The sequence below is a fragment of the Mustela erminea genome, chromosome 1, assembly GCF_009829155.1.
Source record: "Mustela erminea isolate mMusErm1 chromosome 1, mMusErm1.Pri, whole genome shotgun sequence".
Classification (NCBI taxonomy): Eukaryota; Metazoa; Chordata; class Mammalia; order Carnivora; family Mustelidae; genus Mustela; species Mustela erminea.
This window is the reverse complement of record NC_045614.1, coordinates 877,796-900,807: the sequence shown is the minus strand read 5'-3', so window position 1 is coordinate 900,807 and position 23,012 is coordinate 877,796. Positions and strand designations below refer to the sequence as shown.

The following is a 23,012-nucleotide window of genomic DNA, read 5'->3' as shown; positions in this document are numbered from 1 at the left end:
ATGTTCTGGAACTAGAGTGATGGTTGCACAGCATTGTGAACACACTCAGTGCCCCAGGTCGTGCAGTCTAAAGCCGGCAACCGCGTGCTGTGTGAATCGCACATCAGTAATGATGACCACGAGGACAGCAGAAGGACAGGAAGACCGGAGCGGCGCCGCGTTCGCTCCCTCCCTCCGCCGGCCCCTCTCCCGCCCACACCCCTTCCTCGCACATTCTCCAAGGGCTCCAAGAGTTCCTGCCTCTTCTACACAAAACAATCTCTCGTCCCCTGTCAGGCCACACCAAAGCCTGTGACCCCCTGGCCCACGCCCCGGCTCCCTCTGCCCGCTGCCCGGCCGCGACCGTCATGCCGTCCTTGCCCTGGAAGCCCAGAGGCCGACCTTCACACACCGGCGCGGAAACACACGCAGGCTGGGGGGAAGAGGAAGGTCACACTGACAGCGTCCTCGCTTTCCAGGGGAACACAAGCATGAGTAAACAGAGCCCGGCGACCCTGTGACCTCCCCACGAAGGTTGTGGCTCTGTCCACGTACGGTTTGTCGCAAATAAAGCTCGTCCACGCTTTACTTTTGGAATTGATAGTAAGTCGGCGAAGAGGAAAAGCCCTGTTTGGAGGGCATCCAGCGCCCAAGTTCTCATTCTTGCCCGAGGTGGTCACATCCCACCGCCAGCTGCCCGCCCCCCGCCCGCCGCAGGTGCGCCCACGGGACGTGCGGTCCTCAGCGGGGCGGCGACAGGCATCACGTGGTACTGCAGCTCTGTCGGAGCACCTCCCCTCTCCCCCACCGTGTGGGGCCTTTCTCCTGACGGACAGGGCGTGGGCCCCAGCAGAGGGACAATGACAGGGACAGTTATGGTCACACTGTGTGTGAGGCCCTGCGCGGGCACCGGATACCCCGCTTCTCCCAAAACTGTCTGTTTGCATCTTTGTTGCCTTTTTCTCTGATTATAAAGGAAACGTGCTTTGTGAAATGTAGCCTCAGGCCTGCAAATTCTTTGGTTTCTCTCTCTGAAGCAGGGTCTCTCTCCAGCCCCGCAGACATCGGGGTACCTGGGCGCTGGCCGAGATCTGGCCCATCTGTCTGCCACGAGCGGCAGTGGGCTCAGAGCCTGCCGGTCCGAAGGATCGCCTCCCCGAAGCGTGCCAGACCCCACCACAGAGGCAGACAGCCCGCGAGACAGTCCACTTCTCTTTAATGATAAAAGAACAAAACCAAACAGAAGTCTGGGTTGCCTAGTCATGACCCAAGGCAAGGTCCCTGACCTCCCACGGTCCCAGGGTGGCCCCCGGGGGCTCTGGGGTTGGAGCCAAGGGGCCGGTCCCCTTGCTGGGGGATCCTAGACGCTCCGCAGCATGTGCAGGGCGTGCACAAGGAGTGGTCGGGCAGCCAGGGCGGGGCTGGGGCTCTGCAGGGCGCCCGGGGGGTCAGGGGCACCGGGCCGGCTGCCTTCCCAGACCGTGAGCCGCAGCTCGTCGCTCCCGCCACCCAGCACCAGGTGAGTCCGGTCGCCACTGCCGCTTATCTGCCAGGGGTGAGGCAGCGGGGTCAGGGAGAGGGGCCCCCACATCCACCCCCAGCCCGGCGCTCCAGGGAGCAGGACAGGCGGATCCCCTGACCTGGGTCTCAGCGCTGCCCCATCCCCCAGGAGCTCAGGGAGCCAGGGTCGAGGGCTCCACTGTACCCACGGGTAAAGGGGGCTGAGACGGGGCTTCTGCCCAGGGCCACCCCGAACCCTGCGGCCTGGGTAACCCAGCTTCCCCGGCGGATGTCCTCTCCAGCTGAGACCCAGTCCGGCTCAGGGCAAGGGTGCTAGCTCTGTTCTAATCTGGACAGAGGGAGGTTTTACTGTAACAGAGTAATAGTGTTTTGGGGTAACAAGGAAAGCATTGTACACCATTGCTTCTGAAGTCTGGGTCAGGCCTGGCTGCGCTCGGTCAGCGACCGCCAGGACTGCCCGGGGCAAACCTCAGTCTAGACACGACTGTCCTCCGAAATGACATTTGGGTGGCTGTGAAAGGTTGCCCCATGAGGACGGCCCGGGGGATGTTCTGCCAAGACCGAAACCTTTCTGATTTTGCATATTTTGTACTTAGAGGTCCATATCCCCAGCCCCACGAAGCCAGCTGTCTGTGCCCCCCGACCCCGCCGCAGAGGGGACCGGCACAGCCCCGAGGACGCAGGCGCCTCACGCTCACCTGCAGCGTCCCGTCACTGAAGAGCAGCAGCAAAGCCCGCTCCGAGGCCAGGAAGCGCAGCAGGCAGAGGCCTGGGGCCGCGGGCGGGGTGGGCGTGGGCCGGGCCCCCTCCTGCAGACAGACCCAGCCCTGCGGCTCTCCCGGCCAGCCAGGGGCTGTCCCCACTTGCCCAGCCCCACCCGGCCCTGCCAGGCCCTTACCTCTCGCAGCCGCTGCTGCATACAGCGGGTAAACAGCCGGAGGACGGCCAGCTTGGCGCCCAGCGGGCTGGGCACGTCCCTGGCGGCGAAGGTTTCCAGCTTCCCCCGGCCAGGCACATAGCACACTCGGCTGGGGAGTGGGATACAGGGCGGTGCCTATGTCTCAGCCTCTACCCGGGACCACTTGGTGCCCGAGGATGCCTTCCCGCCAGCCACGCCCCTGGGATGGGGGTTTGGAGACCAGCTCCGCACTGACCCACCTCTGTCCTTACCTCTAGCCCCAGCCCTTCCCCAGAACTCTCGCCCCTGGAGCCGTGTCCGCCCTGAGATCCCGGCCTGCCCCAAACCCATGCCTTTGCCACCTTCCCATCTGGCCTAGTATCTGCTCCAACCTTCCAGATTCCAACCCCGCGGCATTCCTCCGAGGCCACCACCCCAGGCCATGGCCACTCCCTGCCTGACTAGTCCAACCACCCACCTGCTGGCTCCCTGGGTCTCTCCTGCCAACCAGGTCACACTTTCCTTCCCGTTCCAACGGCCACAGCAGCTTTCCGGGCCACTGACTTCACATCCCCCTGTGTCTCCACGTCACTCGGTTCCTCACACCCACCAGGCTGGGTCCCATGTCCGAAGCTTTGCACATGCTGTTCCCTGTGCCTCCCATGCTGTTCCTGATGGCTCCTTCTCACCCTTCCTGTCTCGCCTGAATGTCACCTCCTCAGAAAGGCCCTTCACAGCCCTTACCCTGCAGCCCCCGAGTCTGCCCCCTCACCCAGACCATCTGCTCCAGAAAACTGCCTCCTGGAATCAGCTGAGTTATTGGCGTCGCACTGTTTCCCCCTCCAGCAGGCACTGAGTGCCCACGGGCGTGCACAGTAGGTGCTACTTTAACAAATACTTGAGGAATGATTGAAGAAAGATGGGGAGCTGGGCAGGAGGCCCGTGACTTACTCCCCTGGGGGGCGCAGGGCCATGTGTGTGCCGTCCCGAAGCAGGACACCGCTGCCCCCGTCCGACAGGTGATAGCCGAAGCCGTACTTGCTGAAATAATCCACCCACTTGGGGGCCCAGAGGGTGGGCCGCTGCTCCCCTGGGGGTTCCTGCGTGGCTGGGCATAAAAATGAAGTGAACTGAGCAAGAGGTCCGGGAGGCCTGGGGACGGAACAGTGGCGACGCGGAAGATGGAGGGCCAAGTCCAGGGGGCAGGGAGCCCAGCCTTGCCTCGCAGGGAGAGGGACAAGGGGCTGGGGAGCCCCAGCCGCCTCTGGAGAGGAGCCCTTCGGAACCATGGGGAACGCTCCAACCCCGCAGGCTTTGTGGGATTGCATTAAAAAAAAAAAAAAGTGTGTTAAAAGCAAATCGATCAGTGGCCTCTGGAATCCTGGGTCGGATCCTGGGAGAGCAAAAAGGGCACTGGCAGAAAAAACTGGCAACCCAGCGGCCTTCGCTGTAAATCTCAAGTGTCTTTCACTGTTTCTTTAAGATTTCTGAGTAATTCAGCGTTGGTTCCAGCTGAGGAAAGAGCCTCAGTGTCCAGGGTCTTCCTGTGCTACAAGAACAGAGTAAGAAGAACCTGGGTCCTACAAGAAAGCAGAGGCTCGGGGCACCTGGGTGGCTCAGTGGGTTAAGCCTCTGCCTTCAGCTCAGGTCATGATCCCGGGGTCCTGGGATCGAGCCCCGAATCGGACTCTCTGCTCGGCAGGGAGCCTGCTTCCTCCTCTCTCTCTGCCTGCCTCTCTGCCCACTTGTGATCTCTCTGTCAAATAAATAAATAAAATCTTTTAAAAAAAAAAAGGAAAGGCTCCTGGGACAGTGACCCAGGAGGGGCAAGACATGGGGGGCTGGGGGTTCCCGGACCCTGGGATGCAGGATGGGTGTCCCTGTGCCTGAAGCCTCCCTGAGCTCTACCCCCCAGGGGAGCCCCAGAAATACCCAGGGGCCCCTGGGCAGAGCTGGGCACTTTTCTTGGGATGTAAAGGGACAGGTGGCCCCTATGGGCCGGGCTGGGTTCCTACCTGGGAGGCCACGGTCCAGGCAGAGGGACAGGTTTCTGATGGCCACCTCGACCTCCTGCTTCTGCCTCCCTTTTGGCCCTGAGGAGACAGATCTCTGCAGGGGCAGACCTGTCTGTTGCCACCGTGAGGGGCCCCTCCCACCAGCTCTGCCCCAAACTACAGAGTCTGGGAACATCTTATTTAAAACCCGGAAGCGTTCTGGCCAACGCCCCCATTTCACAGGTGGGAAAGTTGAAGCCCGGAGAGGGGTCCCAGCCCGGGCAAGGCCCAGTGGTTGCCCTGACCTCCACTCTCTCACTCCCCACCAGCACCCGCGGCCCGGGAAGGGCCTGGGATGGAGTGTCCGCTCACCCGCTGGGTCACTCCTGAGGGTCCCTTGGGTGAGTAGGTGGACGGGGACCTCGGGGTGGAGAGCCCCTCTGTCCAACAGTGAGGCCTGGGGAAGCAGCAGCCGGGGTGAGGGGAAGCAGGCCTGGCCCCCAGGAGAGGCCTCAGGCGGGTGAGGGTCTCCCCGCTGCTCACCCGAAGACCGTGTCCCCCAACTTCTCCCTCTGCCCAGGTCGCCTGCCTCCCCACGTGCCCTGCCCTGAGCACTCACCTCGCGGCCGCACCCCACGGAGTCCGGATCTGAAGCACCTCCTACCGGACCCGAGGCCTCGCTGGGGGTGACGGGGCCTGAGGGAAGCATGTGGGGTTTTGGGGGGCAGAGCCTGGGCCCACGCAGCAGAAGGCACGCCGCAGGTGCGGAGGAGCAGAGCAGGTGGGCGGCAGGACAGGTGTGTGAGATGCGAGCCAGCCCAGCAGGCGGGGGCAGGGGAGGGGCGGGCAGGGGCGCTACTCACGGGGCGGCCGGCACTGGGTCAGCAGCAGGCGGCCCACCTTCCGGAAGAGCCGGCCCAGAGGCTGCGGCGCGGTGAAGAGGGGTGCGCTGTGGCAGGAGTGGGCTGGCAGCCGGTCCGGAGTGAAGCCCTTCGGAGCGGGGTGCCGGGGGTCTGTGCGGGCCGCCCGGCTCCCGGGCCTCGCCGCCCACCCCCACCCCACCCCCGACGCCCGGCGGGCCCCGCGGGGGAACAGCACACACTTGTGTGAAGAAGTCGTCCTGGAGCAGGTGGTCCAGACTGGGCCGCTCGGCCGGGTCGGGCGCCAGCAGGCGGGCGATGAGGCGGCGGGCGTTGGGTGACAGGTGGGCCGGCTCGGGGTAGTGGCCGTCCCGGATGTTCTGGTACATCTCCGACAGGGGAGCCCCCGTGAAGGGAGGGGTACCGGTCAGCACTGTGTACCTGACCCCGGGGGCGCGGGAGGCAGGAAGCTGAGTGCCCGCTTGGATCTGATCTGTGGGTCCGAGGCTGGCGCACCCCGACCTGTGCACACCTGGCTATCCCTGCCCGAACTCCCCGCCTCTGGACAGGCTCTGCGTCCACCTCCCCATACCCGCCCTACAGCTGCACACACCTGTCTGCATCTGTCTTAGGCTCACACCTGCCTGTCCCCCATCCGGCCTCCTGTCCCTAAGCTTCCACCTGCCTGTACCTGGCCCTGCAGGGGTGCTCCTGCCCCTCTCCCCGGGCCCAGGGGCTCCCCACACCCACTCACATGACGCAGCCAAGAGCCCAGATGTCTGACTGGCAGGAGTGCCCATTCCTGGCGATGACCTCTGGGGCCAGAAAGTTTGGGGTCCCGCAGAGCACTCTGCGAGGGGATAATGGCGGGCTCAGGAAGGCTGGGGCCCCCATGCCAAGCGGGTCCCACTTGTGCCTCCGCAGAGGGACCGTCCAGAGCCTCTCACTCACCGGTGGCAGTGGCCCCCCGGCCCCGCCCTGGCAGCCAGCCCCAGGTCTCCAATCTTTACCACCATGTTCTTGTTCAGGAAGAAGTTACCTGCCCGAGGAAGCCGGCCCGCAGTCGGTGAGGGCGGAGGCCCCGCCCCCAGCGCCCCGGCCCCGCCCCCGGCCGCCCCCGCTGCGCTCGACCCCGCTCACTGGGCTTCAGGTCGCGGTGCACGATCCGCCGCTGGTGCAGGTAGCGCAGGCCGCTGACCAGGCCCCGCAGGTAGTAGCGCACCTCCGGCTCCGTCAGAGTCCGCCGCGCCTCCAGGACGTGCGCCAGCGACTGCGGGTGCCCGCGGGCGGCCGCGGCAGCGCCAGGGACACAGGTAACACAGGTGAGCTCGGATGAGCCCCGCAGAAGTACAGGAGACGGGCCCAGCCGGCCGCGGGGGAATCTGATCGGGCCCCGAGTCTCCGAGAGGAACCCACAGTGGGTACATGCCGGGCGCAGGTGACCCCCCGTGTGCTCAGGAGGGCTAAGGTGGGCTCAATGGGGGCAAGGTGGTCCCCATGGCCACAGATGAAGAGGAGATGGGCACGGGTGTGTATGATGAGCACAGATGGGCCTGGTGCGGACCGGGCGGGGACAGGTAAGTACGGAGAGACATAGGGGCGGCCACAGATATGCACAGCAGACCGGGGGGGGGGGGGGGCTCCCACTCCGCCCAGCCCCTGGGGCACCTGGCGGCCACAGTACTCCAGCACCAGGTACACGTGCTCTCGGTCAGCGAAGTGTCCGTGGAGGGCCACGATGTTGCGGTGTTTCAGGCGGCTGTGCAGGGCGACCTCGCGCTCCACCTGCGGCCACGGCCCCACGTGTCCACGCCCCATCGTACTCCGGCCCGGGGCACAACCCCATGCCCCAGGGCAGGGACCTCTCTGGGGACCCCCTGCGAAGTGTGGAGCCCCCGGGGCATGGAAGGACTGGGCCTACCTTGCCGTGGGGACGCAGTCGCCCGGCCGCACCCCCGGCGCGAGGCACCACCTTGAGGGCAAACACGGCACTGGTGGACATGTCCACCAGCTTGTAGCAGCGGCTGAAGGCGCCCTGCGTGGAGGGGATGCGCCCGCTCAGCCGCCGCGTGGGCACAGGGGTGCACACAGGTAGCCAGGCCTCGTCATACACACACGCACGAGATGCACGGACACACAGCTCACACCCTCACACCCGCAGACATGACCGCACGAACACAGGGAAAACGCAGGCACACGCACACAGACGTATCCCTCTCCGGATACGTCCAGCCGCCGGACCACAATACAGCCAGTGCGTGAACACACGACGCAGTTCCACTCCCGGACCCGGAAAGCGCGGAGACAGAGAGCGCGTTCCGATACGGCCCTGGAGACAGCCCGACGGAGCTTCCACAAAGGTCGGAAACCTGTAACACGCGAGTGCGCGCCCGCACCCCTGGACGCACAACCCATGGGCACAGCGCAGGGCGCCGAAGACCGGCTCCCGCCGCACAAGGTACACTGTGCGACGGACACTACACCGACCCGGGCGCCCGACCGCGCCAGCGGACACCAGACCCCAGAGTCGCGCCGACACACACCCACGGGCTCGCAGAAGTCCAGCCTCGGGGCGCACACTGCTCGCCGGGGCTCGAGATCGCGCGCGCACGCCCCTCCCCGCCGCCGGAGACCCTCCCGCGGACTCGCGGAGCCGGGTCCGCACCTCGCCGATCAGCTTCCCGCGCCTGTAGACGCGCCCCGAGCTCGGGTCGCGCAGGAAGGCGGAGACCGGCGGGCGGCAAGTGCGCCGCCGCCGCGGCCCGGGCTCCATGCCGCCGGGGACCCCGCGGGCGCTCGGCGCCGGGACTGGCGCAGCCTCCGGCCGACCCCCGCGCCGCGGCTCTGGGGGTTGCGCGCCGCTGGGGCGCGTCTTATTGGCTGAGGGGGCGGGGCGGGGCGGGGCCCGGCGCTGGGGGCGGGGCCCGGCGCTGGAGGGGGCAGGTGCGCGGGGAGGGCGGGCGGCGGGCGTGGGCGGGCAGGGACACCCGGCGGGCAGGTGTTCCAGTGACAGCGGAGCTCGCCCCGCCGCGCGCCGGCCCTGCGCCAACGCGGCGCGCCCGGCCCGGCTCGCTCTTCGGATCCTGCGCCTCCTGCCCTGCTGTGAAGTGTCAACGTGCCCATTTCCCCGAGAGGGAAACTGAGGTCAGAGAGCTTGTCTCCTTCTCTCAGAGGCCTCCGAGGGAGAGGCGAGTAGGGGCGGGGGCCTGACAGGGCTCTCGTGGCACTGGGGAGTCGTGGCCGGATCCAGAGGACAGAGAAAGAAGACCGGAACCTCTAGCGCCCAGGCTGCTCGGGAAGGGAGTGAGGGCCGGCGCAGGGGGCGAGGAGGGGCGCGCCTGGGGTTTGGGGGTGTCATGTATGCAGGCGCTGGGCCGCGGGAAGTAGCAGAATCTGGGGACCGCAGGACGGAGGTGATTGTGTGATCTCTGGCCTGGATGGCCAAGGAGGGGCGGTGGGATGAAAGGACTGGCGGGCTGTCCTGGACCCTCCCGGGAGCCACAGCCCAGACTCAGTTCCCGGCTGCTGGTGTTCTCATGCCACCCTGACATCAGTTCTGGGACACAGGGACTAGCTTCGTCCCCATTTCACAGGTGAGCACACTGAGGCCGAGGGAGACTGTGGCTTCCGCAGCCAGGAAGGGTCCTTGCTCGATCTGAATCCCAGCAGCGGCTTCTGGGTGTCACAGTATTAATCCCCGAATGTTACATAACATGAGGAGTGGAGGGGGTTAGCCTGGCTCCCTGTGGCTGGAATCAGGCCTTGGAATTTTCCAGAGACCAGATTTCAGAATCTGGCCCGGTCATGCTGCCAGGGATGGGAAACACCTTCTGAGTGGTCACATGTCCAGCTGGTGTGTCAAGCAGGAGCACCCAGGGCATGGGGGCCTCTCGGGGCCCCCAGGGCAGGGCAGAGAGCAAGACTCTGGTACCTTTGTGGGGGACCGGCCTCAGCAACAGGGTCGGGGATTCTGGGGCACCCGTGGGGGCAGCTGGCTGCAGCCGGGAGCCCGAGTTCCCTGCTAACGGAGACTAGGAGCTGTGTGGCAAGAGGTGTGGGGGGGGTCACGGGCCTGGGCCATCACATCACCGTCACCCCGCCGTCTGCTGGCTCTCAGTTGCACCCTCCCTCTGTGCGTTAACTCAGGCATCCTTGTCAGTGTGTGGGACCTGCACCGGGCCCTGCACGCCCAAGACGGACACTTCTGGCCCCCCTGGAATGACTGCCAGGAGATCACCGGACTGAACCACAGCCGTGCGTCTGGGTGGCCTCCAGAGGTGAGCAGCAGCCTCTCCCTGGGTGGGTGCTGTTCCACTTTACAGATGGGAAAACTGAGACGCAGGAAGGCGTATTGAAGCTGGGGGTCGCTGGACTGCAAGTGGCTGAGTCCCACCCGGAGTCCAGAGCCACTGTCCACACCCCCATACCACCCCCCTGGGCTTCTGGACCCTTCTTCCCAGGGGCTCTGGGAGCTCTGACAGGGGCAGGTGGCGGAGCCCAGGGGACCCCTATAAGGTCCTGGCTGGGGGCCTCACAGCCAGCCTGTCAGCGGCACAGACCCCTGCTCTGCCCACTGTCCCGGCCGCCCGTTGTGTTTTCCTGGCTGAGCCTCTACCACAGGGCCAGGGAGACGTCCCGTTGTCAGGCTGCCCCTCAGCGAGGACCCTCTCCCTAACCACTCTAGAATGGAAAACAACTTCCAATAGAACAAAAAACACAATGTCCACAGCAGCATAATTCACAACAGCCAGAAAGCGGACGGACACCCCCAGTGCGCACTGACATACAACGGCACATCACACGGCGCAGCCCATCCCCACGCAGGAACACGGTCCAGCCTCAGGAAGGGTGGGGACCCTGACCCCTGCCATGACGCGGAGGGACCCGGCAGACACGGGGCTCGGGGAGAGGAGTCAGACCCAGAAGGACCCGTCCCGCAGGACCCCGCTCCCAGGAGGGCCCCAGAGGGGTCCCGTCCACACGGACAGGAGAGGAGGGGGTGGGAGCCGGGGCTGGGGCAGGGACGGGGAGTCCGAGCTTCGTGGGGACAGAGTCTCCGTGTGGGGGGATGGAAGGTTCTGGAGACGGAGGGTGGGGGTGGTGGCAGGACCCGGCGAGTGTGCTTCCCGCCGCTGAGCCGTGCGCTCAGAGACGGCTGAGGTGGTGAATTTGTGCTGTGCTTACTAGAACGACAACGGACGAAGGACACATCAAAAGAAATCACTGCGCTAGGAGCGTAACAATTCCTCCAATTTTCCAGGTGGGTAAACTGAGGCCATTTGCCCAGCCAGCGAAGGGCAGCGGTATCGCCGAGGGGCTCGGCGAGCTGCCGGACGCTCCGGGCCGACCCGTGCCCGGGTTCCAGAGGCGGGGTGGTCTCTCGGGCTGGCACCTGGCCTGGCCACCCACCGCGTGCCGCCTGGAGCCCCGCCCGAGCCCCAGGCTGCGGGCCACAGGCTCGCTTTCCCTCCGTCTCTCCCTTCACTGACCTGAGCTAACTCCCCAGACTCAGCACATTTCCTGGGAGAAATGCTGGGAAGCTTCTCTCAAAATACCTGTGCAGGTGGGGAAGTGGCTGCTGAGCCCGGCCCCAGCGGGGACACTCCAGGAGGCCTCCCTGGGGAGGCCCGTGGGACCACGCGTGGGGCTCGCCTGTGGGCATGCGGGTGGCACAGTCGCCCCTTCGGGAAGGACGTGGAGCGGAAGCGGGAGGCTCTGAGCCCCTTCCCGGCCTCCCGGCCTCTGGAACGCCGCGGACTCCTCTGTACCTGCGTTGGTGACCTGTCCCCCCACCTGGCAGCTCCCCGGGGACAGCTGGGAGCGCAGCAGCCACCACACTCCGGAAACCCCGTGACTGCCGCCACGCGCTGCTTCCAGACCAGCTCAGCATGGTGGGGGCGGCTAGTCGCGTCTCCCCATCACCCTAGGACCAACCTTGGCCTTGCCTCTCCCAGCCCTGTGCGCTTGCGGCTCCTTCCAGAAGTGCTGTCCTCTGCTGTCCTTCCCAGCGCCGCTCTGCGGGCTCCTCCCTGCCCTGCCTTCTACCTCGTCAGCACCCTTTGTGGCTGTTCTTCCTTCTCCCACTGCGCCCAGGGCCAGCGGCCTGGGTCTCAGGACATGTCCCTTATATTCACTCCCTTTTGGTGACATGGTGCAGACCAGCAGGACACTGAAGTGGGAGGCTCGTCTCTCCACCCATATCTCCCTCTGAGCTCTGCCAAAAACAGAGCCTGAAGCAAGGGTTTGGTGCAAAGCAGGAGTGAGGGCTGGGAAGGAAGGGGCATGGGGCAGGGTGGGCCCGGGGAGCCCCTGTGGGTCCCTAAGCAACGGCGCACAACATTCCTCAGGACTGTCTACCCAAGAGGAGGATAAGGGGAGCATCAACCCCCTGGCCAGGTCAGGGGACACCGAGTGCTTGGGCCCTTGGAGACTCAAACAACCAGGGGGTGGCTGGGAGCTGCGGACCCCGGGGCAGGAAGTTCAGGACTTCCAGAACCAAGTCACATTCAAACAAATGAATGCGGATTCGCTCCCGTGGCCGTCCACTCTCACCCTCTCACTCACCCCAGTCCAGCCACCCTGGCCTCTCTGCTGGTCCAAGATCCCATACCAACCTCAGGGCCTTTGCACATGCCCTTCTCTCTGCTCATGATGCTCCGCATCCCCGAGTCTCCTGCCAGCCTCCCTTTCTCCTCTTCAAGGACCTAGGCAAGGGCCATCCTTGTCCAGGAGGCCACCTCCGCCCTGCGATTGCCTCTGCTGCCCCTCACAACCTGAAATTATGTCGTTCCCTCGCAGGTCTGCTGGTTTCCATCCCACCAGACTGGGTACGCCACATGCAGACGCAGGTCTGGGCTTGTCCCGGCTGTGTTTCCCATAGGTGCTGACTTGCTGGGTGGCCTCATATAAGCCTGCCTGCAGAGGGGACCTCCTCAGCGTCCCGAGTGGGTGCCGCCGCTCCAGGCGGGGCCCCTACTCTGACTCCTCTCCAGGGACACCAACTGGCGCTGGCTGTGTGCGCAGGGCAGCGCCAGCATCACCCCGGCCAGATTTCCATGGGACTAATCTGCGTTTCATCTGCCTGGGTCTTTTTACCAATTGTGAGAAAAATAGCTCAGTGTCATGGGAGATCCTGGAACAGAAACAAGGAAATTAGCTAAAACCACACACGGTAAAATCCATATAAAACGCGGAATTCAGGGGCGCCTGGGGGGGCTCAGTGGGTTAAGCGTCTCCCTTCGGCTCAGGTCATGGTCTCAGGGTCCTGGGATCGAGCCCCGCGTCGGGCTCTCTGTTCAGCAGGGAGCCTGCTTCCTCTCTCTCTGCCTGACTCTCTGCCTGCTTGTGATCTCTGTCCAATAAATAAATAAAATCTTTAAAAAAAGAAAAAAAAAGAAATTCATAAAGAACCTATAAGGCAGTCAGTCAGTCACCCCAGGACCGTCGTGGGGAGCATGAGGGCTGTCCCCTCCACTTCCCGCCCGATTTTACAGAACACACATCCGTCTCTCTGTAAATGGCACCGTGTCACGCCGAACTTTCTTGGCGTTTCCACCGCACCGTGTACCTGAGATGACCTGCCGTGTGCAGGGAGCGCCCCCAGCTCCCGCCCCGTCGGCCTCCAAGCTGCCCCCCTTTCTCCCTCCGCCCCCACCCCGCCCCGCCCTCACCTGGGCCTCCAGCCACCGGGCCTTTGCTCGTGCTGTGCCCCTGCCCCCCTCTCCCTCACACCCTCTCCTCCTCCTCCGGGTCCTGCCTGGAGTGTCCCCAACTCCAGCAGGCGCCCCCCACAACCCCCTCCACGAAGGAACTCAGGACGGTTGTTCAGATGTGGGGAGAAGACTTTCTCAGGCCCCCCGGGTCCTGGGGGGTCCTCAGTGACCCTACGAAGTGGGAGTGAGGATTCCTCTCTGGGCAGCTCCGGAGACCCCGGGTTCTGGGGTGGGGGGTCGGAGCGTCAGAGCCCCCCACCCCGATCCGGTCTCCTCAGGAGGCTGAAGTATCTCGGGGACCACGTGGCCAGGGCCTGAGGCATCACAGGAGTCCGCAGGGAGTTGGGGGTTGGGGGGACGTGCTGAGGCCACGGGATCTCCTCGTGGGTGTTCCCTGAGCCCCAAGGCCGCAAGACGACAGAGGCGGCAGGAGCCCAGCTGACAGCGCATCCACAGGGACAGTGTGGACGGATGTCCCCTCAGGGATGGTCCGGGCTAGAGCTCAGGGTAGGGGACCGCACTGACCCCCTGTCGGGGGTCTAAGCCAGGGCCCAGGAGGGTGGGGGCGGGGCCGAGATGCTGCCACATTTGCAGAGCGACCCTCCTGCGCGCCCTCCACCTGCGCGGTCCCCGAGCTGAGCACTCGGCATCCTTCTCTGCGAGTCTGCTGAGTCCAGCTCGGCTGCGGCCAGAGGACAGGGGACAGGGCAGGAGACGGGGGCCCGAGGCCAAAGGGGTGAGGCGGCAGGGCCCAGAACACCAGACCTTCCCCCCATTCCCATCCTCCACGACAAGCTCTGTCCCCACAGGTGCGAGGACCCCATGCAGGCCCCAGCACCTGCTGTGTCCCCTCCCTGCAGGCCACAGCGCCTGCTGTATGCACTTTCTACAGCACTCGTGCCTGCCGTAGTTTACTCACTGCACTGTACAGTGCCTGCTGTATGCACTCCCTGCAGGCCACAGCACCTGCTGCATACCCTCCTGGCAGTGTGCAGTGACTCTGTACACACTGCAGACCACAGCGCCTGCTGGATGCACTCCTTGGAAGGCTCAGACTACTACATGCGGTCCCTGAAGGGCGCCGTGTCTACTGTGTACACTCCCCGCAGAGGTAAGCGTCTGCTGAATGCATCTGTGTAGGACGCGGCACCAGCTGTATGCACACCCTGCGCGCAGAGAGCTCTTTGGACGGGGGCTCGGGGAGTGAGGCGCCGCGGAGGGAAGGAGACTGTCCACTTGGTGGCGCCCCTGAGCCAAGCCTGATCTCTTCGGGTGCCCCCAGGCCCAGGCGCGCTGGCCAGTACACAGCTGGCGCTCAGCGGCGGATGCCTGTCCTTGCAGCCTCCACCCTCGCTCCTGCTGCCGTTTCTCAGTCCCTGTCCAACCAGGCTTAGCCTCCTCAGGGTCCCACAGTGCCCCTGTCAGTGCTGACCCCTGGCCCGCTCTCCCTCCTCCCCGAAGCCCAACCTCCCTAGGCCTCTGGGACCCCACGCACTGCGCCCCCGGCCCGCCCCTGGTACTCGGTGTCCACCCCCTCCACACTCACACCACACTCTGAACACCCCCGGGTGTCAGGACACCCACCCGTCTCTCTCCGCCGGACACGGCCCCTGCGCTCCCCGCCTCTCCCTGCGGGCCCACAGACGGCTCACCGCGGACCCCCCAGGAGTGACCTGCGGGCAGGCCCCGGGCCTCCTGCCGCCCTTCCACAGCTCCGGGCACCAGCTGCCTCCTACCACACCGGCCCAAGGCCACCCCCCATGGAGGTCCTCTGTGCTCTGCTCCCCAACAGCGGGGAGCTGCCCGGGGCTCCTCACCCCCCGCCCGCCTGCTGCCTCTTCGCTGCCCCCACCCCCCGCCCCGGGCAGCCAGCTGTGGCTTTCCCACCTCCCATGGCTCCCATTGCTCGGCCTGTCCCCACTCTGACCCCCTGACTATCTCTTACCCTCGCATCTGGGACTTCGCCCTCCTCCTCATGGCGATCGCCTCATCCGCGAGGGCCTTGAGGACCCGCAGCCCCATCTGCGGCGGGCCTGGGCTACTGCCTCTGAGTGTCCGCATCGAAAGGGCCTCTACGCTCCCGGGGCCGCCTCCCCCAGCCTGGTGAGCCGCTTCACCGCTGACCTTGCACACAGTAGGTGCTCAGTGAAGTCTGCGTGCCTCAGTGGCGTTGAGGGGCCTTCCCCTGAGCTGCTGCGGGCGGGAAGGCAGACAGAGCTGGACTGGTAACCCTCTCCCCGTGGTCAGGGCTAGACACCCCTCAGCAGGCTTCCAGGAGGATCGGGCCATGCGCTGACCCAGTGACCAGAGGAGCAGTCCACTCCTCGTCCCCTGCGTCCCCATCAGGGAGCCATCACGGTGGGCAGCAAGGAGCCGGGCGCGGGGTGGGGAGAGCAGAAGGTGCCTCCTGCTTGCCTGCGTGGGCAGGGCCCCGGGCTCAGAAGCCAAGCTGGGAAAGGGCGGGTTGGTGGGGAGCCCTGGGGAACTCCCTCTTTGCCGGTCCTCAGAAGAGCTGAGGTCCACTTGGGGGCGTCTTGATGAAGAACCCTGCCCACCCCACTGCCTGAGCGGGAAAACGGACATCCTAGGGAGAGGGCGACTGTCTCGGGGAGAGGGATCCTCTGGGCCCCGGTCTGGCTGCAAAGCCACTCCTTGCAGCCCGAGGCCAGGCAGGGAGGTTGGGAGGCAGGGTGGGGCGCGGCCTCCGGTGACAGCAGTGCCCCGGAATGCTCCTGGCAGGGGTGGAAGGGGGGGTCTCCACCCCCCTCGCCTGGCCTCTGGAGCTGAGCCTCTCCCAGTGCGTTGGGGCCCTGCTCTGGGGGTGGCCGGGACCTGGAGGGGGACCCCCAGGGCTACAACCCAGGGGAGAGGGGTTCCTCAGTAGGATGACCTTGAGGGAGGGCTGGGGGGAGGACCAGGGGAGAGGGGTACTGGCCGGGAAAGGGGACCCTCGCGGGGAGGCTATCTGGGCGTCGGTGGAAAGGAGGCAGAGGCCCGGACTCCGGGAACCATGGCAGGGCCACCTCGGTTCTCGCACATTCCCTGGCCCTGAGCGCGGAGCCCGGAATAGCAGCCCCGGGGTGGGGGGTAGGGGCGGCCAGTTCCCGCACGGCTCCCCCGCCCTGGCCTTTCCAAGGTCACCAGGATATGGACGCTGGAACACCAGGCCGCGGCTCCGGGGGACCGGGCCCCGCGCGGGGCAATCCCCTGCCGTAGACCCGCGCCGAGGCGCGCAACGGCCGCGCGAGGGCGCACGGGGCTACCGTCCCCGCGGACCCCGGCCTGGGCGCGCCCTGGGAGGCCGGGTGGGAGGGGCTGCCCCTGGCTCCCCCCCCCCCGCCCCTGGCTCCCCCCGCCCCTCCCCGCGGGCCCCGCCGCTTCCGCTCGTCCTGGGGCCGCCCGGGGAACCAGGACGTGCCGCCTGGGCTCTACGTAGCCGGTAAGTCCCTCTGCCTATCCTCCCACTACGCCGGCCCGCGTCTCCTCCCCGTCCCAGGGCCCGGTCCGGCTAGGGGCTGGCCTGGCAGCAGTCCCCAGGGTGGGAGAAAGCTCATCACCACTTCCTCCTGGGGAAACTGAGGCCTAAGAGGCGTGACTCGCCCTGGGATCACACTTGCCGTCAGGAGTGCCGCCAGAACGAGGTGCGATTGTCCGGGAGGGGTCTCTGGGGAGTAGAAGGATGGTGCTTCTAGCCCCTCAGCTCCCCCCACCTAGACACCCACCCCTCAAGCCCGCGCAGAGTGTGTGCCGGGAGGAGGGGGTGTCAGAAGGCCAAGCCCTCTCGCCCTCCAGCAAACTTCTTCCCAGCCAGCTAGGGCTCTGGGTTCAGAGAGGGGCAGAGACGCAGCTGCTGCACAGCTCTGGGCAGAGAAGGGGACCTGCCCAGTGGTCCCCAAGGTTCTCAGCTCCTGGAGCCACTGTGGACCCCAGTCTCTGATGTCCGGGCAGGACTGTCAGAGCCAGGGCCTGAGAACTGGGGAAACTGGGGCTCCAGGGGGCCCAAAGGCTCCGCTGGTACAGGACCCGTGCCCAGGACCTCGGGGCTGGAGACCTCCAGCTGTCCTTCGTGTCCTCTGGGCTCTGCTGACCACCAGGCAGCCTGGCCGTGGCCTGAGAAAGGACGCACAAGGTGGCCACTTCCTTCCCCCTTTGTCCGGCAATGTCATGGTCTTGAGGGTACAGACGGCAAGTGATTTCATCTTTCCCCGGACCGATGGGGAAACTGAGGCCCAGGGGGTCAAAGTCTGCCCCCTAGATGCCTCCCTCTTTTCCTGAGCCATCCTCATCAGCGGCCCCTTTCCCTCTGCAGGCCGCCCTTGGTGGGGCCCACAGCGTCTGCACATGAGGTCACGAGTTGGCGACTGGACTGGGGCCAGGTCACCCCCCTTGTTATCCCTCAATCCAGGGGCTCCCTGCTGCTGTGGGTCTGGGAGCTGAGGTGGCCCTGGAGGCCCAGGTCCAGCTTCTGCCAGGGACTCGGGCCCTCACCCGGTCCCCACCAGCCGCACCTCTGCAAAGTCCCTCCTAGAGCCCTGGACTAAGTCCAGCCGGTCCTCCTGGCACGGATGGGGAAACTGAGGCCCAGGGAAGCGGAGTGGCTGGCCCTTGGCCACACAGGAAGGTAGAAACGATGACGGTGGGGTGAGCGGTGATGGGGCCCCAACCCTGGAGACACCCATGCACTGTCCTGGAATGATTGGACACAGATTGAGCACCTACTGTGTACATTAAGAGACGACACAGTCAGTAAGAATAAAAGATGACATTCTCTGAGCTCGGCCTCTCCACTACCAAGCTCTGTGTCTCCCGTCTTTCTGACCCGATTCGATGGACCCCTGAAACTTTCCTGTAACGGGGGCTCTGTTATTACCCTACTTTTCAGAGATGAAAACAGAGGCCCAGAGAGGTTAAATTATTGCCCCAAATCACACAGCCAGTTGGGGCAGAGCTGGGGTTCAGACCCTGGCCTGCTGGCGCCCCCACGGCAGCGCCCTCGGTGCCCCCCCACGCCCCGCCCCCTCCAGAACCTCCTTCTGCTGTGGACCTTCCTGAACTGTGGTTTAGGAGGCAGTGCTCAGGTAAGCGGGGGCATTCCAGGCAGCCAGTGGACTTAGAGACCTGGCCGTGGTCTGGGGGCCACCAGGCTCCTCTCCAGGCTGATGGTGCCTCTCCCTCCCCAAGTAGGGGCCAGGTGAGTGGACCCCGTGGGGTTCCTGGAGTCGCTGTTCCAGCTCCTGTGGGCGGGGTCTGTCCGTGCGCAGCAGACGCTGTGTCTGGTGAGCGCCCAGCTGGGGTATGGCCGGTGGGGTGGGGTGAGGGGGGGGTCCCGCCCCGCCCAACTCCTGGCCGCACCCTCAGCCTGCCCACACATGCTGTGCCTTTTAATCCCACTGATCCAACTGGAATGTGGGTGGGGTTGGCCAGGCCAAAGTGGGGGTCGGGCCAGCTCTGGAGAGAAGGTTACTGGGGGTCCTGAGCACACTCGGGCCATCTTGCTCCTTGTAGGTTCCCTGGGGAAGAGCCGTGCTGGGGAGACTCCCACGAGTACCGTCTCTGCCGTTTGCCAGTGAGTGGTGTCTGCCTCCCAGACCCTCAGCTGGGCCTCCAAGACCTTCCGTCTCCCGGGTTGGGCCCCCAGATGCACGTGCCAGCCTGCCAGGTTCTCTAGGCTCCCCTGGGGCTCCCCCAGCCTCGGACCTCTGTTTGTCCTCAGGACTGTCCCCTAGGGGCCATTCCCTTCCGAGACCTCCAGTGTGCCATCTACAATGGTCACCCTGTCCTTGGCAGCCAGAAGACTTACCAGTGGGTGCCCTTCTATGGTGGTGAGTCGCCTACCCTCCTGTTGTCCAGAAGAGGCAGGGAGAGGGGCAGGGAGAAGGGGCTGCTAAGAAAGCAGGAGGCCTGGAGGACTGCGGGAAGAGAGCACTGGGGCTTTGAAGGGCATGTAGGAGTTCAAGCGACGCAGGGGCGGGGGTTCACCGTGACCTGTGAAACAGGAGCAGGGGGAGGCAGGGTCTGTCCTGCTCAGGGTGGAGTGCCAGGCTGAGGATTTACTTGGAGCTGTATCCGGAGGCCAAGAGTTCTCAAACTTATCCCAGTAGCAGGAAATGTTACTGCATTTAGCTGAAGGCAGCAAGTTACATAACTGTGTGCCCGGGGCAGCGCGCCTCCAGATTTCAGGGAAACAGGCAGCTTTAGACATAGTGGAAGCAGACACAGATATGGAGAACGTTCCATCTGTCGAACTCTGGGGTTTTTTGGGGGGGGGGCTTTTCCCCCCTAAGAATTAGAGGAGATTTGCTGTGATCCCACTCCCGCAGAGGCCTGCCAAGGCCAGTTCGGGCTCTGTCCTAGGCAGGGTCTGCCAGCCGGGCTCAGGGCGGGGCAGGAGGCCAGGAGGAGCAGGGATTAGGGCTGCCCGTTCGGCCCCACTGCCAGGCAGGGGGGAAACTGAGTCCTTGGAGGGCCAGCGACACACCCAGGCTACACAGAATTCAGTCCACAGTAAACGCTTTCTGTTGGGCACATGCTGGGTGCAGGACCCAATGCTGAGTGGCCTCTGCCCACGGCTGTATGTGAGAGCCTGGAACAGTGTTGGGAAGGTCGTAGGTGCTCTGTGTTGGCGGAACTAAAGAATGAATGAAAAATGGGTAAGGGTGTTAGCAGTAGATAAGGCGTACGCACCCCCTAACCCGAGGGCCTCCCTTGAATGAATGAGCACGCGCGGGGCATCAGAATGCTTGTCCCGGCCGGCCCCCGGGGGCTGGGGGCGCAATGCCTAGATTCGTGCCCTGGCTCTGCCTCAGCCTCCATGTGCGGCTTTGGCTGAATCTGTGGGCCTCATCTGCCTGAGGAGGAGGAGGAGGCTGGGACTCCGACCGCGGTACGAGGTACTCCAGGGCCCCCGCATTCCTCCCGCCCCCAGCGCCCAACCAGTGCGACCTCAACTGCCTGGCCGAGGGCCACGCCTTCTACCACAGCTTCGGCCGCGTCCTGGACGGCACGCCCTGCAGCCCGGGGACGCAGGGGCTCTGCGTGGCTGGCCGCTGCCTCGTAAGGCCTCGCGGGACCCCGCAAAGCCCCCCTCTCACACCCCAGCCCTGACCTCGACACCATCCCGTTCAGTCCCAGGTCCCTCCGTCTTCCCTAATCCCCGCCCCCTCTCCAGGTCCCACCCACCCCTAGGCTCCAGAGTCCGCCCCTTTACCCACGGACCCCGCCCCCAGGACGGACCCCCAACCCCCAGGACGGACAGAGGCAGGGGGCGGTGGGTGAAGCCGCTCTCGTCCTCTCCGCCCCTGTAGAGCGCCGGCTGTGACGGTTTGCTGGGCTCGGACGCCCGCGAAGACCACTGCGGCCGCTGCGGCGGCGCCAACGAGTCGTGCCTTCTGGTGCAGCGCGTGTTCCGAGACTCCGGTGACCGCCCGCTCCGTCCTCCCCGCTAACCAGAGCGGTCCCTTTAACGAGCCTCGGGCCGGAAGCGAAGTCCCGAGCTGATTCGGCAGTCTGTGGCCCAGCCCCCTCTCGCTCTTCATTCTGATTGGTTATTCCCAGATGGCCCCGCCCTTCCCGGAGCAGATGGGGTTCTAACTCTTTCCCTGCTGTACTTAAGCGAGAATAACCCTAACTCCAAAAGTTAACCCATCGTTTGGGGCTACCAGGACCCCCTCATACCTTCTTACCGCAGTATCTCATTTAATCCTCAAATCGTCCCTCAAATACGCTCCCACCCACGCCCCAACCCCCTCCTTTCCTCCCACCCAGGTGCCTTCGCAGGGTACTGGAACGTGACCCTGATCCCCGAGGGTGCCAGACACATCCGTGTAGCCCACCGGAGCCGCAACCACCTGGGTATCGCGGGGTCTAAGGGGGGAAGCGCCCTGCTGGCCGCCTGGGAGCAGCGGGGGTAGCCCGAGGCCTGGGGCTGAGGATGCCGGGCTCGGGAGGCGGAGGGGCCGGTCCGGGAGCCCGGGCTGACCTTTCCCTTGCAGCGCTGATGGGGGGCGACGGGCGCTACGTGCTCAACGGGAACTGGGCGGTCAGCCCACCTGGGACCTACGAGGCGGCGGGCACCCGTGTGGTCTACACCCGCGAGGCAGGGCCAGAGGAGATGCTGAGCGCGGCTGGGCCCACCTCCCAAGACCTGCTCCTGCAGGTGCGGGCCAGCTTCCGCGGGGGGTGGGGGAGATGTAGGGGATGGTTGGGTTACAGGAGGGGGGCAGGGGCGGAGAGGGGAAGCCGAGGGCAAGGTCCGAGCTCCGCTCCCTAGGGTGACACCCCTCCAGATCCTCCTGCAGGAGCCCAACCCCGGCATCGAGTTCGAGTTCTGGCTCCCTCGGGAGCGCTACAGCCCCTTCCAGGCCCAGGCGCAGGCCTTGGGCTGGTCTCTGCGGCAACAGCAGCCTGGGGCGGTGGCCGGGCAGCCTTCGGAGCTCCCAGCAGCCCCAGCTACCTCTGTCCCACGGATCCCAACCCCCGCCCCAGGTGAGGTGGCAGGGCCAGGGAGGGAGCAAGCCGGGAGGGAGGCCTGTGCCCCTTACGGTACCACCCCCGCAGACCCCTGCGCACCCTGCCCTGACACCCGAGGTCGCGCCCACCGGCTGCTCCACTATTGCGGGAGTGACTTCGGTGAGAGACTCCTAACCCCAACCCTCACCTGCCTCCTAATTGACCCGAACTTGACCCGTCCTGCTGACCCTTGACTCCCTGACCTGACTCCAACTTGACCCCTTCTGACCCTTTGCCCTAATCTGCCCTTTGACTTCTCATTGATCCCTGACCTCGCCTGACCCGAGCCCCTCCAGTGCCCCATCCAACCCCAGTTCCTTTCTCTGGCAGTGGGGTGCGGGTAGATGGGCGCCGGGGAGAGTGTCCCGCCAGCCTCCACGTGGCCCTTCCCGCAGTGTTCAGGGCCCGAGTGCTGAGCCGCCGGCATCAGGCCCAGGAGACCCGCTATGAGGTTCAAGTGCAGCTCATCTACAAGAACCGCTCGCCGCTGCGAGCCCTCGAGTACGTGTGGGCCCTGGGTCGCTGCCCCTGCCCCCGGCTGGACCTCCACCGCGAGTACCTGCTGGCTGCCCAGCGCCTCATCAGCCCAGACGGCACTCAGGACCGACTGCTGCTGCCCCACACGGGCTATGCCCGCGCCTGGAGCCCCGCGGAGGACAGCCGTGTGCGCCTGGCCGCGCGCCACTGCCCCCGCTGAGCCCCTCGACAAGGCCCCTGCTGCGTGCGGCAAGACAGACACGCCGGACCAGGAAGCCAGAAGATCTCTCACACCTCGAAACTGTGTGTCTGTTTTGATTCCCTTTGCCTCACACTCACGTTCTTGGAGACACTGTCACAAACAAGCAAGGCCCAAAGGAAGACGTTGTAATACATGTTTCCTCTCCTGCCCTTGCTACCAGGAAGCTCGCTGCTGTTTAACGACCTGACGCCCTGTGCTTTCTCTTCTCGCAGACACACATAGGCTGTGTATAGTCAAAGACGCTCTAACAAACAGGCCCACACCCCAGAAGACATGCCTGAGGAAACGATAATGTCCCCGCTTCCCGATTTCCTGGCTACCAGCAAGCCCAGAGACAATCTTGAGGGCCTTAGTAGTTCTGGCTGGGTTTCTTTCCTTCCCTCTTTCTCTCTTAAAGCTTTTATTTTATTTTTTAAGCTTTTATTTATTTATAAAAATCATTTTATTTATTTGACAGAGAGAAAGCACAAGGAGGCAGAGTAGTAGGCAGAGGGAGCCGCAGGCTCCACAGACTGAGCCGGCCGGGGGCCCCGGCTGGGTTCCTTTCAGGCAACACCACTATCCATCCCGCCTGTTTGAATTTAATTTTTCAAGGCACCCTGGTTAAGCATACTGGGCCGCAGACACCCCAGATTTCCTCGTACCCGGACCCACAGTTGCGCTGTCCCTGTGTGTACGCCAGCCCCGTCCTTCTCCCGGTCCAGTGCACCCTCCCGTGCCCCCTTGCGGTCCATGCTCTCCTCCAGTGCCACCCAGGGCCGCCCCCCAGGAGAGGCGGCAGGTCACAGCTCTCAGCCTGTC

The 23,012-nt window shown here is 65.0% G+C and overlaps 2 protein-coding genes across 9 annotated transcripts; one reads left to right on the top strand and one right to left on the bottom strand.

Annotated features, from left to right (window-relative positions):
* On the bottom strand, positions 1–19,301 carry PLK5 (polo like kinase 5). Of its 7 annotated transcripts, none has more exons than XM_032305247.1 (14): positions 18,765–19,301; positions 14,910–15,157; positions 7,174–7,287; positions 6,921–7,037; positions 6,393–6,522; positions 6,204–6,291; positions 6,007–6,102; positions 5,495–5,693; positions 5,256–5,382; positions 4,414–5,088; positions 3,350–3,506; positions 2,399–2,528; positions 2,199–2,309; positions 3–1,525 (listed from the first exon to the last, which is right to left on the bottom strand). In XM_032305247.1, exons 3-14 carry the CDS (start codon positions 7,252–7,254, stop codon positions 1,340–1,342), a joined length of 2,097 nt encoding a protein of 698 aa, XP_032161138.1. In that variant the 5' UTR covers positions 7,255–7,287; positions 14,910–15,157; positions 18,765–19,301; the 3' UTR covers positions 3–1,339. The 7 variants fall into 7 exon arrangements, with proteins under 7 accessions (XP_032161129.1, XP_032161124.1, XP_032161153.1 ...); XM_032305282.1 differs by lacking the exons at positions 14,910–15,157; positions 18,765–19,301 and adding an exon at positions 7,918–8,084 and having other exon boundaries at positions 4–1,525; positions 4,414–4,491; positions 4,765–5,088; XM_032305273.1 differs by lacking the exons at positions 14,910–15,157; positions 18,765–19,301 and adding an exon at positions 7,918–8,084 and having other exon boundaries at positions 4–1,525; positions 4,414–4,849; positions 5,012–5,088.
* Positions 16,328–22,627, top strand: ADAMTSL5 (ADAMTS like 5). 2 transcript variants are annotated; one of them, XM_032305293.1, is made up of 13 exons: positions 16,328–16,403; positions 17,274–17,585; positions 17,847–18,042; positions 18,149–18,240; positions 18,470–18,530; positions 18,678–18,786; positions 19,890–20,017; positions 20,269–20,380; positions 20,729–20,815; positions 20,956–21,119; positions 21,262–21,448; positions 21,521–21,592; positions 21,868–22,627. In XM_032305293.1, exons 2-13 carry the CDS (start codon positions 17,530–17,532, stop codon positions 22,167–22,169), a joined length of 1,566 nt encoding a protein of 521 aa, XP_032161184.1. In that variant the 5' UTR covers positions 16,328–16,403; positions 17,274–17,529; the 3' UTR covers positions 22,170–22,627. The 2 variants fall into 2 exon arrangements, with proteins under 2 accessions (XP_032161184.1, XP_032161183.1); XM_032305292.1 differs by having other exon boundaries at positions 21,250–21,448.
* The last annotated feature ends 385 nt before the right edge of the window (positions 22,628–23,012 follow it).